General features: G+C 38.4%; 1 protein-coding gene across 1 annotated transcript in view; it reads left to right on the forward strand.

Annotated features, from left to right (window-relative positions):
• Ush2a (usherin) overlaps positions 1-12969 on the forward strand; it is a 702660-nt gene that overhangs the window by 94994 nt on the left and 594697 nt on the right. Inside the window, exons 6-8 of the mRNA NM_021408.3 lie at positions 25-209; positions 662-883; positions 1984-2077. Coding sequence (NP_067383.3) covers positions 25-209; positions 662-883; positions 1984-2077 — 501 coding nt within the window. The remainder of the gene's footprint in view (positions 1-24; positions 210-661; positions 884-1983; positions 2078-12969) is intronic.

Consider the following 12969-nt stretch of genomic DNA (forward strand, 5'->3'; position numbering starts at 1 on the left):
AGTAATGAAAATCTCCATCCCCAGGTGCTTAAAGTCATCACCCAGTTCTCCAGCCTACAGCCTGTGGCAATTCGGATCCAGAGGAAGAAGGCAGACAGCTCTCCCTGGGAGGACTGGCAGTATTTTGCCAGAAATTGCAGTGTTTGGGGAATGAAGGACAATGAAGATTTGGAAAATCCCAATTCTGTCAACTGTCTCCAGCTTCCTGAGTATGAACATCTCAAAAACAGTTATTTTAATGAACCAGTGCCTTAGTACTCGTCTGTGGGCCAGCCAGCTACCTATGCTAGAAGAAATTTCTCTCTATCATTAGGCTTTAGGGAAGTTGAGTGACTCCTATCTCTTAGAGTTGGGTTTTAAACTGCTTGCAGTTCCTGTAAGGGTTGGGAGTATCCCTTTTACAACCCACTGATGTTGTGTAATGATATCCATCTTATTCAGCCAGGCATCTGAATTTATTTTCCCAGGAACCTCCTAGTCTGCCTTTCTGTGATGATCCCACTTTACTGATATGTGAAATAAATTGAATGTGTTTCCCCCGACTGAAAAACTTGAGAGTTTACTTTACTGACACTGTATACAAGTAAACCAAGCTTTTGATTTCTATTTGATCAAAACTATGAATAGATTTTTTAAAATATAAAATTTCTCTCCTTGATAGTTTTATCCCGTTTTCCCATGGTAATGTCACCTTTGACCTCCTGACATCTGGACAGAAGCATCGTCCTGGGTACAACGACTTTTACAACAGCTCAGTGCTTCAAGAATTCATGAGAGCCACTCAAATAAGGCTGCACTTCCATGGGCAGTACTATCCGGCTGGACACACTGTTGACTGGAGACACCAATACTATGCAGTGGATGAGATCATTGTCAGTGGAAGGTATTGTTTGTTACCAAAGTTTTGAACGCACCGTGATTTTTTCCACTGTGCGTTTTCTCCTAAAGGAGGTATTTGTTGTACTATTAAAGGAAAATATAGTAGCTTGAGTTGATAAAATAAGTTGTCCTTCCACAATTTTCCAGGGAGATTTTCATACGAGAGTTCCCTGTACTTTATGTAACCTTGTTATCAGTTAATTTGTAGAAGGTATTCTCAAAGCACTGTACTCTAAAGGCTGGGATGCATGGAGTTCAGTGCTTGAGTAAGAGTAACGTTCAGATTGCAATTTTTTTTTAAAAAAAGAAGGAAAACAAAGATAGGATACTTAAAAAAATGACACAGAATTTTTCATACATTTTACTTAGTTTGTTTTAGCATATAATTTATAATATTTTCTATATTAAAATAAGATAGATAATTTGAGTTGTAGTTGTAATACCAGATAGTTTAAGTGTGACACGTTATTTTCTCAAGTTCATAGTTCAATGTTTCGTAGTGTTATCTGTCTCTCATCAGATAAAAGGTGTTTGTGCCCTTAATTGTTGATAAGTTTATCATTCCAGTTAAGAATATGGCTCACACTGAAAAAAAAATAGTTTCAAATCTAGGCATCATACTATCCAGTGTGGCAAAGTGAATATAGAGTATACTTGAAATGGTTTGTTCTAGAAAAAGGTCTATCTTGAAGGTTTAAAGTGATGCTTCCCCACCGAAAACCCAGAAGACACAAAATATCAATAATTATTTTATGTAATATAATAACAAAAAGAAATACTATTAAATACCTTAATATTTTCCATCTTATTTTGAAACAAAGAACAAAAATTGAAATCTACAATTTCTTCCTAATTGTAGCTTGAATGGTTTCAGCAAATGCCTTCCAGGGACAAATTACACATGGTTAAAGGGGGTCACTGTGCACCTCTCTTCCCTTTGTAAGGTGTCTTCAGTCACCTTTACATGTCACTGATGCAAGTCACCCATGTGATTGAAGAGAGTCTGGTTCGCCTTTCTTGAGTGTGCAGTGGGTATGTACATAAACTCTTGGGTGTGTTGACACTGAGGTGCTTCTGAGACATGTGTGCCCCTCACATCCACAGATGCCAATGCCACGGCCATGCTGAGACCTGTGACAGGACCAGACGGCCTTACAGATGTCTCTGCTCTCCACACAGCTTCACTGAAGGGCCTCAGGTGTGTTGATTCATCCCAGAAATCTCAAAGGAAAAGGGACGGGTAAATAGAAGTGACTAGAAACTTAATTATGGTCCCAGATTCAGAATATACTTAAATGGATAAAAACATAAGGTATCAATTTTATATATATATGTATATATATAATTATTTATATATATTATGGGGAAATATATCTACTGGTAAAGTTGAAACTTGTGTGTTTAAAACTAATCCCAAAGAAGCTGTCTCTTTCTTGGTTTATCAGCTTTGAATGTTGACCAAAATAACACATATAAATTGTCATGATAGGCTGACACTAGACAATGAAAACTTCAATTCCTCCCTCTGGAAAATACGTCCTTGAAAGTACCTGTACCACAAGGACATGGTACACACTTGTGATCACAGCATGTGAGGGCAGAGATGAGCTTAAATTGCTTTTATGGGGACTTGAGTTGCATCCACAGCATTCATGTGAAAACCTGGGCATAGCAGTGCATACCTGTAATCCCAGTGTTAGGGAGGCTGAGACTGGTGGCTCTCTGGGGCTCACTGGTCAGTTTTCTCAGTCCATCTGATGAACTACAGGCCAAAGAGAGATGCTTTCTGAAAAAGAACAGAACCCGAAGAAGAACACCCAATGCTGTCTTCTGGCCTCCATGTGCACATTGCATGTGAACATGAGCGAACATGATATGGACAGACTCACACATTGCTAATTTAGGTCTAGCAGGGAGAGAACCTCCCTAGGTCTATGTGTGTCAGTGAGGCACACCGATGGAAAAGCCAGGGCACTCTAATCTACAATGCCATGTTTATGTAACACAAATTATAGAAGTGTAGCTGGAGTATTATTTACAATATTTAAAACTTTAATACTAGCAAATATCCAACTGCCATAGAAAAATCACAGGCAAAATGTCAGTTTTAGATAGGATGTATACAAGACTGCATTCTTTAAACAGTTTGTTGATCTGAGAGATTAAAAACACTATTTGATTAAAACCAAGGTTTGTGTCACATTTCAAGTGTCTACTGAATGCTGTCACCAAGCCAGCATTTCTTATTTTGTGTGCCTGTAGCAGTACATGTTCATATTTGTGTGTACTGTATTTCTTGATATTTGGAAACATCTTATCTTTAAATCACCTTTCAGGGTTTTGGCAAGGTCCTCTGAAAGACTTAATCCAGTCTAAATTGCTCTCAACTGCAATGTGAATGTGTACAGCTGCAAAGGCCAGAATGCACTGTAAGATGCACATGTCCTCTGGTGCTTTGGTGCTGTGCTGAAGGTGAAACTAGAGGCCACTGCACACAGGACAAGTGTTCTCCCTGAACTGTATCCCGGGACTCTGTTTTGTTGAAATTATTTACTTGCTTGCAACTGTTTATCTTTAGACAGGATCATTATAGAATGCTCTCACTTGCCATAAACTTGCTCTGCAGCCCAGGTAGGATTTGAATTCATGATCCTCTTGCTTCAGTGTCTTGATTATTGGTATGGCAGGCCTGAACCACCAAATCTGTCAATAGAGAAGATTAATTTTTTATTGGATATTTTATTTATTTACATTTCAAATGTTATTCCCTTTTCTGATCCCCCCCAGAACTCCCTATCCCATTCCCCCTCTTCCTGCTTCTATGAGAATGCACCAACACCCACCCACCCACTTCTGCCTCCCTGCCCTTGCATTCCCCTACACTGAGGTATCGAGCCTTCACTGGACCAAGGGCCTCTCCTCCCACTGATGCTCCACAAAGGCCATCCTTTGCTACATATACAGCTGGAGCCATGATGTCCTTCAGCTGGCCAATGGGGACAGAAAATGTGTACATTTACACAATGGAGTACTACTCAACAATTTAAAATAATGAATTCATTAATTCTTAGGCAAATGGATGGGACTAGAAAATATCCTGAGTGAGGTAATCTAATCACAAAAGAACGCACATGATATGCACTCACTGATAAGTGGATATTAGCCCCAAAGCTCAGAATACCCAAGATACAATTCAAAAACCACATGAAGCTCAAGAAGAAGGAAGACCAAAGTGTGGGTGCTTTGTTCCTTCTTCGAGTTACAGAGACAAAGTGTGGATCTGAGACCAAAGGAAAGGCCATCCATCCAAAGTTTTGAAGTTGTTTTCAGATAAAATTTTCATTGAATTTATTTGACTTAATTAGGAGACCTATGTAAAATGTACTGATAGAGTGACAGACTGGCAGACCACAACATTCATTATTCAGGTACAGTCCACCTGGCTGTCCTTTACTGATAAGGGCTAACTTGTATGATTTATCCCTTCGAAAGAAGAAGAAAAAGGGAGAGGAGGAAGAAGAGGAGAAGAGGAAGTGGAAGAGAAGAAGGGAGAACAAAGAAATAATAACAATAATAATAATGATGATGGAGAATGAAAATCCACTCAACTTAATTCTAAAAACTAAGGTTGCTCTGAATTGAATTAAATCTAGACTTATTGTTTTCTGTTATTCCTTTATAATTTGTAATTGCTAGACCATAGGTCTTAGGAAGGCTTCCTAGCTATTCTTAATATTTCTGAGTAACGCTGATACATTTTGGTATTATATTAGCAATTTAAGTTCTTGACTTTAATATATGGTATATATGATAAAATAATGGCATATTTTATCAATAGAGAACCCTTTTAGAGGCTTGTGATGTGATTTCCCAAGGAAGACCAAAGCTGCACATGATTAATGTGCTCTGCCTGTTTGGAGATTGATCTAAGGCAAAAAGAAAAAAAGAAAGAAAAGAAAGGAAATTTAAAATACTAGATACCAGCCATTAGCCTAGCGTCCAAGTGGAATTAAGTATTTCAAAGGTGAGCCTTGCATGGCATGGAACTTACATTAATCATCAGAGAGCTTGCAAGGGGAACACATTCTCCAACAATTTCCTTTATTTTGGTAACAATCGTTAATACTGATGCACTTATTGTGAGGTGTTCTAAAAATCTTTTATTTTGCATTAACTGTAGATTTACATAAAGCTATTGATGAAGTAGCGCAGAGCCTCTGGACACCTGTGCTCATGTTCACTCAGTGCATATCTTCTAAAGCTTAGTCTGTTTGCCTTCCCTTCAGGATGCAGGCTTTGTATACCACAGAGCACACTTATTTGATATCCAGAGTTGGAAGGGTCTGAGCAGTTGTAAAGTCACTGGCCTATCAGGATACAGAATGCGACACTCTTACATTTTGACATCTGGACTCCACCTCCAACCTCCAGTCCCATTTAGCTTCAACTGCTGTCAATACCTTTTCTTCTGTTACACACAGGGTTTTCAGACCTCACTCTACCAGCTCCCTCTTTAGATCTTTTTCTAACAACTTGCAGCAATAGCTATATCAAAATAGGGAGCTAGCTTTTTACTTGACCAGGATACCAACTTGATCAGACCCATCAACCAGTGTAGATAGAAATCATACAGCACAGCAGAGCCAAGGGATTTGACAAGCCCAGGTTGTATATTTATATATTTGCTAATGTGGCTACATAGCATAATATACCGTCCAGGGCTCTTGTCTTCTTATCCACTGCCTTTTGACTTATTAGTGTGCCTTGGAGACAGGTTCTCACATAGCCTCATGCTTGTTATACAATGAGGCAGTCTTTGAACTCCTGATTCTCCTGCCTTGGCCTCTGACCGACTAGAACTATTAACCGTTAACACAATGTCTGGTCTTATCTGGGACTTTGATGTTCAAGGGTGGGCTGAATCTACTCTTCAGAAAGGTGTGAGTAGGTGAACCTTGCTGCATCAGAATTCAGTCTCTGTTCCCTTGACTAGCTACAGTTCAGCCAAGAGTGATGCAATGTCCAGGAAGTCTGCCAGCGCTGGTACTCTGCTGGCTGCTTAGCTATTCCTTCATCACTCTGTGACATCATTACCTGCAAGGAGAGCCAAGCCCTCACAGAGTAATTTATTAGTGACCATGAATGATTCTCTTATATTTTGGCTCTAATGTCTGACCCTTTTATAACATTAATCCTGGGTCTTATGAATTAACTAAGATCAAACACTCAGTGAGCATTTTTGTTAGTATTACAAATGGCAGAGCCAGCATGAAACATTTTATTTAATAAGCATTCCTACTATTCAATAAGCCCAAAGATGCCAACATCACACTTCACAATGCTCATTATGTTAAATGGATATTTCCTGTTATTTTATGGAATAAATTCCTTTACAGCACTGAAATCCAAAAGTGTGAGTCACCATGACTAGCCTGTACCTCATTGATGCTATCCCATCCATCACACTCCCAACACTGCTTCCGGCTCCTCAAACAGTAAGATGCTACTCCGAATGTATCCCGTTTTACATTTTAATTTTTTGTAATACCAGTGAGTTAATCCATTTTCACTAGCATTTGGGCATTTTACATCTTAAATACATTTAATGAATTCCAATATGAGAAATTTAATTTTCTCTCTGACACGTGGTTCCACCTTAATAAAACACTAGTTATTTTCCTGCAGTTGGTACATACATAAAATATAGTTAAATGAAAAGAGGTTATGGGCCTGTGGACAGATATAGCTTTGTGGAATACATAGACATAATAAAAACAAAGGGTATTAAAATATAGTATTTGAAAGAGTCAAAGTGAAGAATTTTCTGAAGTTGAGGATTTCACGGCTTTTCTGAACAGATTCAGAAAAGACACATGGATCAAACATAATGGGTCTGACAACTGCCAAAGACAAAGAACAGATCCTGCAAGTACCAAAGAGGATGAAACACATGACAAGACACAGGGTCAGAAGAGTCCGGTGAAATTATGTTTCTCAATAAGCACAGATGAACCCAGGGCCTAGAATAGAACCTGCAAAGGGAGGTTGCAAGTAGCCAACAAGCCCACATCGGCAACTGTAGATAGACTTGCTTTAAAGCCAGGAAGAATAAAGAGTGGTCAAGAAAATTTGTGTCAAGATTATCACCAATAGGTGGGATACTTTAGGTCTTAATATGGTATTAATTATGGTCATGTAGAAGCTGCTTTCATGCAAGTGTACCAGGGTGAGCTTCATGCAAGTATACCAGGGTGAGCCTTCACCCTGGCCCACCACATACCCTCTCTGTTCTCCCTGCTTCTGAACACGATTGCTCTCTGCTGCTATAACACAGACCATGACAAGCAGCTTGTAGAGGAAGGGGGTTTATTTACTTTATATCTCCCACGTCAGGGTTTATCAATGAGGAAAGAGAGTCAGGGCTAGAATCCAAGGCAGGACCTGAAGCAAAGACTATGGAGGAATGATGCTTAAAGACTTGCTCTCCATGGCTTGTTCCGAATTGTTCATTTTACACAACCCAGGACTACCTTTCTAGGCAGGTGTCACCACCTACAGTGAGCTGGGCCCTCCAACATCAAACACCAATCAAGAAAATGCCCCCACCAACTTGCCTGCAGGCCAATCTTACAGACACATTCTCCTGGTTGAGGCTCTCTCTTCCCAGATGATCTTAGCTGTGTCAAGTTGACAAAAACGAAAGAAATAACGGTCATGCCTTTCCATTAGCTCATCTGGCCATTTGTTTCTTGAGAAAATTTCACTCTTTCATCTTATTGATTGATTGATTGATTGATTGATTGTGTGTGTGTGTTCCCACACGCACACACACACACTTGCACTTGCGTGTAAAGTCATAAATAAGTCTAGAGTCCATACTTGACATAAAACACAATATTGATCTGTCTGATACTAATTTAATTCATGTATATGATTATGTCCCGTTGTATTCATTTCCCCACCAATAGTGTAACTTCATACTTCTTCATGGCTGTACATTTTACTGTGTATATAAATATGCAATGTGTTTCCCTTATAAATATCTCTGTTGCAGGATGCCCAGATTGACCCCGTAATTCAGCTGTTGTATATACTGCTACACTAAACACTAGTATGCAAGTGTCTCTGTAATAGGTTGACTTGAAGTCATTTGAGTGAATGCCCAGGCATGTTATAGCCGGGTTATTGACTTTAGTTAATATAAGACACAAATTCCAATATTAACAAAAGAGTAGAAAAAACATTTCAAGATATAGGCATAGTCAGACACTTTTGTAATAGGACAGAAGTCCTTCAGGAATTGACAAAAGCAATTTCATGAAATTAAGAAGCTACTGCACCCCAACCAACAGGAATGTATCCCAGTCATGCAAGGATGGGATACTGCAAAACTCAATTATTAGTTTACATAATGCATCACATCAACAGACTAATGATGTCTACTGTGATATTACAGATCATTTTCTGCTGTACCAGAAAACCTGGATTTGGGTAATATATAAAGTCAAGAGCTTAGCTTAGACTTGTGGTTCTGGCATTTTAGGAACAGGGCACTGATAATTTTTGAACTTACATAAAGATCTCATGTATTTTCAACTCTTGGCATGAAGTAGTCATCCATTGAAAAGAAGGGTGATAATGCATGGGATCAGGTATTTTGCCATATTCTCATTTTTCTGAAAACTAATTCATTATTATGATAAAGGCATGACACTCTCTTGGTGCTCCACTTCCCAGTTCTGCCGTAGTTCTAAGCAAATTTCTGCTTAAGTTTTAGCAGCCGAACCCCATCTAAGCCATAGTGCATATGAGCAACAGAATGAAAGCATGATAAAACCTGACACCAACTAAAAAATTGATAGCAAGTATGACACAGTGATGAGAGGCTAGGGTCTCGCCTCCCAAGAGCAAAAGCACAGTGTGTGACTAGTTCCACTCACCAGTTCTTACGTCACATACGAAGTTCTAAAAGTAGGGTGTTAGCATAGCCCTTCTGCAGGGATGGCACAGTTCTGCAAAGCACTCAACATTTAAACAACAACAACATTTCTATTAACTGAAAAGAGAGAAAGGCTTTGAGAGCCAACTGGGAAATTAAGAAATTTGCTGCTCTTTTAGGGGGTTCAATTGAACCCAGAGGACCAGCGTTCGATTCCCAGCTCTCACATGGTAGCTTACAATAGCTGTAACTCCAGCTGCAAGGTTTCCAACACCCTCTCCTGGCCTCCACAAGCTCTGCATACACACAGTGCATGCATACAAATGCAGGCAAAACAGGCATAAACATAAAATTAAGATGATAAACTACTTTTAAGAAAAGATGTACAGCTTTGGAGAGAAGCAATGCACCTGCCTTTGTGTACTGTTGACATGAGTGTAAACAATTCAGACAATCTCTAAAAGTGGCCAAAACGTTGCTGAGAATTACTGATTCCTAGCATGAATTGCAGGACACAGGATGAGAAGAACTAGATCTGGTACATTAACTATATTCCAGCCACAACAAAAGGCATTTTCATTAGAAGCAGCATGCTATGTATTAGCACTCAGTGAAAAGAAGTATTTATGTATGAATCTGATAAATAAAAAAAAAAGCTCAAGATCTTTATATTGAAACTACTTGTTTCTGATGACCCACATCAAAGACTGAATAAGAGATACTTCTGATTCATAGATAAACTTAATATCATCAGGACATCAGTTTTACTCTATAGATTCAATAAAATTTCACTTAGAATACCAGCAAATATCACAAGTTAATATTCTAAAGTTTTCATGGATTGACCACAGATGCAAAATAACTGACATAACATCAAAGAAGAAAGTTTGGGCTATAGTAATCACTACTATAAAGCTATAGCAAGACAATGTATTTTGCAAAATACAGAAACAGATCATTGGAATTTCATCTAGACCACAGAGGTACACCCGTAATGCTGTCTACATATCTTTGACATATAAGCAAAGGTGATAAGGTAGAGGGCAGGGAATATTATCAACAAATGACATGAGAATAAATGATATCCTATTCTAAAATTAAATAAATAAAAATGACACAATTTTTATACTCTATGAACATTGACTCAAATGAATCATACCTCTCAATATTAAATGTAAAATTAAGCTCAGAATGTTACCTAGAAGAAAAATCTGTATGATTTTAAGTATGATCAAAACTCTTTAAATAGACATAAAACAAACATGATTGAAGAAAGAGAATACAAGAAACTGACCCATATTCAAGTCAAACTTTCTCATCTGCAAAAGAGGATTAGAATGAGCCACAGATAGGGAGAATGTGCTTGCAGAAGAGAAGCGAAGTAAATGAACTTCACGGGACATGCACAGAGCACTTAAATTTATTTTTTAAAAGCCGTAACCTGAGAGAAAACTGGGCAAAACTCCTGACCTCAAGACCCATCATGATCCTTGACTGTGATGGAGCCATCTTCTAACCTTGCATCTTAAGTATCCAAAGATGTCTTGAGAAGAAGCAGGCTACTAGTCTACTAGGCTGAAATGCAACTGAATGTCACAAATGAGCTGCTGGAGGCTGCAGAAAGAAAGAGAGGGAAACTATCTGCTTCCACAGACAACGTAAATATGTTTATTTTCATATTTGAAGAAAAATGCTACAATCATTGCTAGAAAAAATAGAAAAAAAATTCAAAACCCCAGTCATGAAATCCTCATGAATTCTTCTTCCTGAAACACAGCCAGAATTTTTCTTGCTCAGCTGAATAGAACGGGGGAAATATAGGAAGTCAACTTACAGAACCAACAATTAATAGAATTAAAAAAAAAACTCTGAAATCAAAGTATAGACAACAGAGTCACCCCACCCCTCTCTTTTATCTTAGCACACAATGTTAACGGTTAGTAGTATTGTCTTCAAGTTAGGTGACCACAATAAATGTCAATAAGCCTTTCAGTTATGCATATTTTAAAACAAGTTTTAAAATTAAAATTTAGGTAGTCCTTTCTCAAAGTCTCCATTTCTGTAACATTGCATTGAAGAAGTTTACATCCTTAATAATCATTCTTTATAACCTACAAGTCCTATTAACCCTCATCCTTATACCCATGCATATGAAAACTTAACAGTGTTCCTCCACCAACCATGGAAAGTGGTTCTCTCTGCTCCAATATCCATAAATGTCATTAGCTCCTCAGCCATGGGCAGAACACCAGGAGCTTACCCCCACCTAAAGCTGGAATTCTTTACTTCATGATTTTGTGAACCACGGCTATAGCAAGTTCATGTGTGCAACAGTCATGTCGTGCCCCAACTCAAAGCCAACATCGCACAGCCCTCTTGTCTAGACTCCCAGTTACTGCATTTTATATGTGAGTTTTTTTTTTTTTTTAAGACAGTAAGGGCCAGAGGCTGTGAGGGGAGTGCGTTGGAGGACAGGAGTTGGGTGAGGGAGTAGGAGGTGGATATGACCAAGCTACAGTGCTTGCATGTATGAAACTTTCAAAAATCAGAAAGGAAGGGGCTGGCGAGATGGCTCAGTGGTTAAGAGCACTGACTGCTCTTCCAGAGGTGCTGAGTTCAATTCCCAGCAACCACATGGTGGCTCACAACCATCTTTAAGGAGATCCAATGCCATTCTCTGGTGTGTCTGAAGACAGCAATGGTGTACTTAAATATATAAAAATAAATAAATCTTTAAAAAAAGAATTAAAAAAACAGAAAGGAAAAAACATCATGTTTACTAGGCTTTAATTTAGGGGTCTCATCCTATAGATCCTTAAAAACAAAACAGAAACAAACAAACAACTATATCAGCCTCTGCCATTTAATTGTATGTCATTTAAAAGGGAATATTTTAATTTTCTTTGGTATTAGATGCAAACAATGCAACTACTCTGTATTCTTCTAGTACACACACGCACACACACACACATACATACATATGTATTTGTATTTTATTTCTCATGCACACTTCATTTGATTTTAAAACATATTTAAAATAATTCTTTGAGAACTTCTTACAATGAGTTTTGAAGATCTTTACCTCCCACTGCTTTCTGACTCCTCTCATTTCCACAGAAACTAATTTCAAGTCCTCTCTTTCTCTCTCTCTCCCTCTCTCTGTCTCTCTGTTTCTGTCTCTCTCTCTGTCTCTGCCTCTCTCTCTGTCTCTCTCTCTGTCTCTCTCTCTGTCTCTCTGTCTCTCTTTCTCTCTCATAACCCACCAAATCGGATTTGCATTGAGTCTATCCTACCATGTGTGGCGACATACACCAGGGCATCACCCAACAACCTAGAGTCTCACTGAGAGAAAACTGAATGTGCTTCCTCCAATTATCAAAAACATTTTAATATATTACCATAAACATATACTATGGGTGAAAGAACTACTAATAAAGTATAAAAGCCACTTGTTCCTGCCACCCACAGAGATTTCCAGCCAGCAGCTCATAGCTACTTTCAGCTCTGATAACACTGGGACTGTGTGTAAATTTCTAGTCTTTTCTCTGTCTCTCTAAAGTTGGCTGCATACATAAACAAACTGCCTTTACCTAGTAAGTAAGATCATGGTAAACACTTGAATTTGATTTTAAAATTTGAACTATATTATGAATACCTATGTGCACTTGTAAGTATATGCATTACGTTTAAGCATTATGTATCCTTACTTTTGGGCATTGAAAACATTTCATTCATTCAGTGTAATAAACACATCTCAAGAGGTCAGGTCTTTCCTGAAATCTGAAGCAATTCCACAGAGAAGTTTCTATGTGCAGACACTGGCTCCTGTGTTGGCATGATGTAACAGTAAAAAGCCATCCTAAGGTGGATTTGCACTAATTAATTATCTTGATGAATCCCTATGACTCTAGTATTTATAGTGTTAAAATGCCCAAACTGATAAATGTGTTTATCTTCACCAAGAAATATAACGTTGCCTGTTTTGCCTATGTCTTAAGGCTGTACGCCAAAGGAAGCCTTGCTGTTTCAATAGCAACTAGTGACCAGGATCAAAACCATCTCACAGGCCTGTACCAAAATTCATTTTTAATCCAAAACATCAAGAAGCAAGGATTGTGGTTTTTGGAGCATTGATAGAGCAGTTAATTCAG

Source organism: Mus musculus, chromosome 1 (genome assembly GCF_000001635.26).
Source record: "Mus musculus strain C57BL/6J chromosome 1, GRCm38.p6 C57BL/6J".
Taxonomy (NCBI): domain Eukaryota; kingdom Metazoa; phylum Chordata; class Mammalia; order Rodentia; family Muridae; genus Mus; species Mus musculus.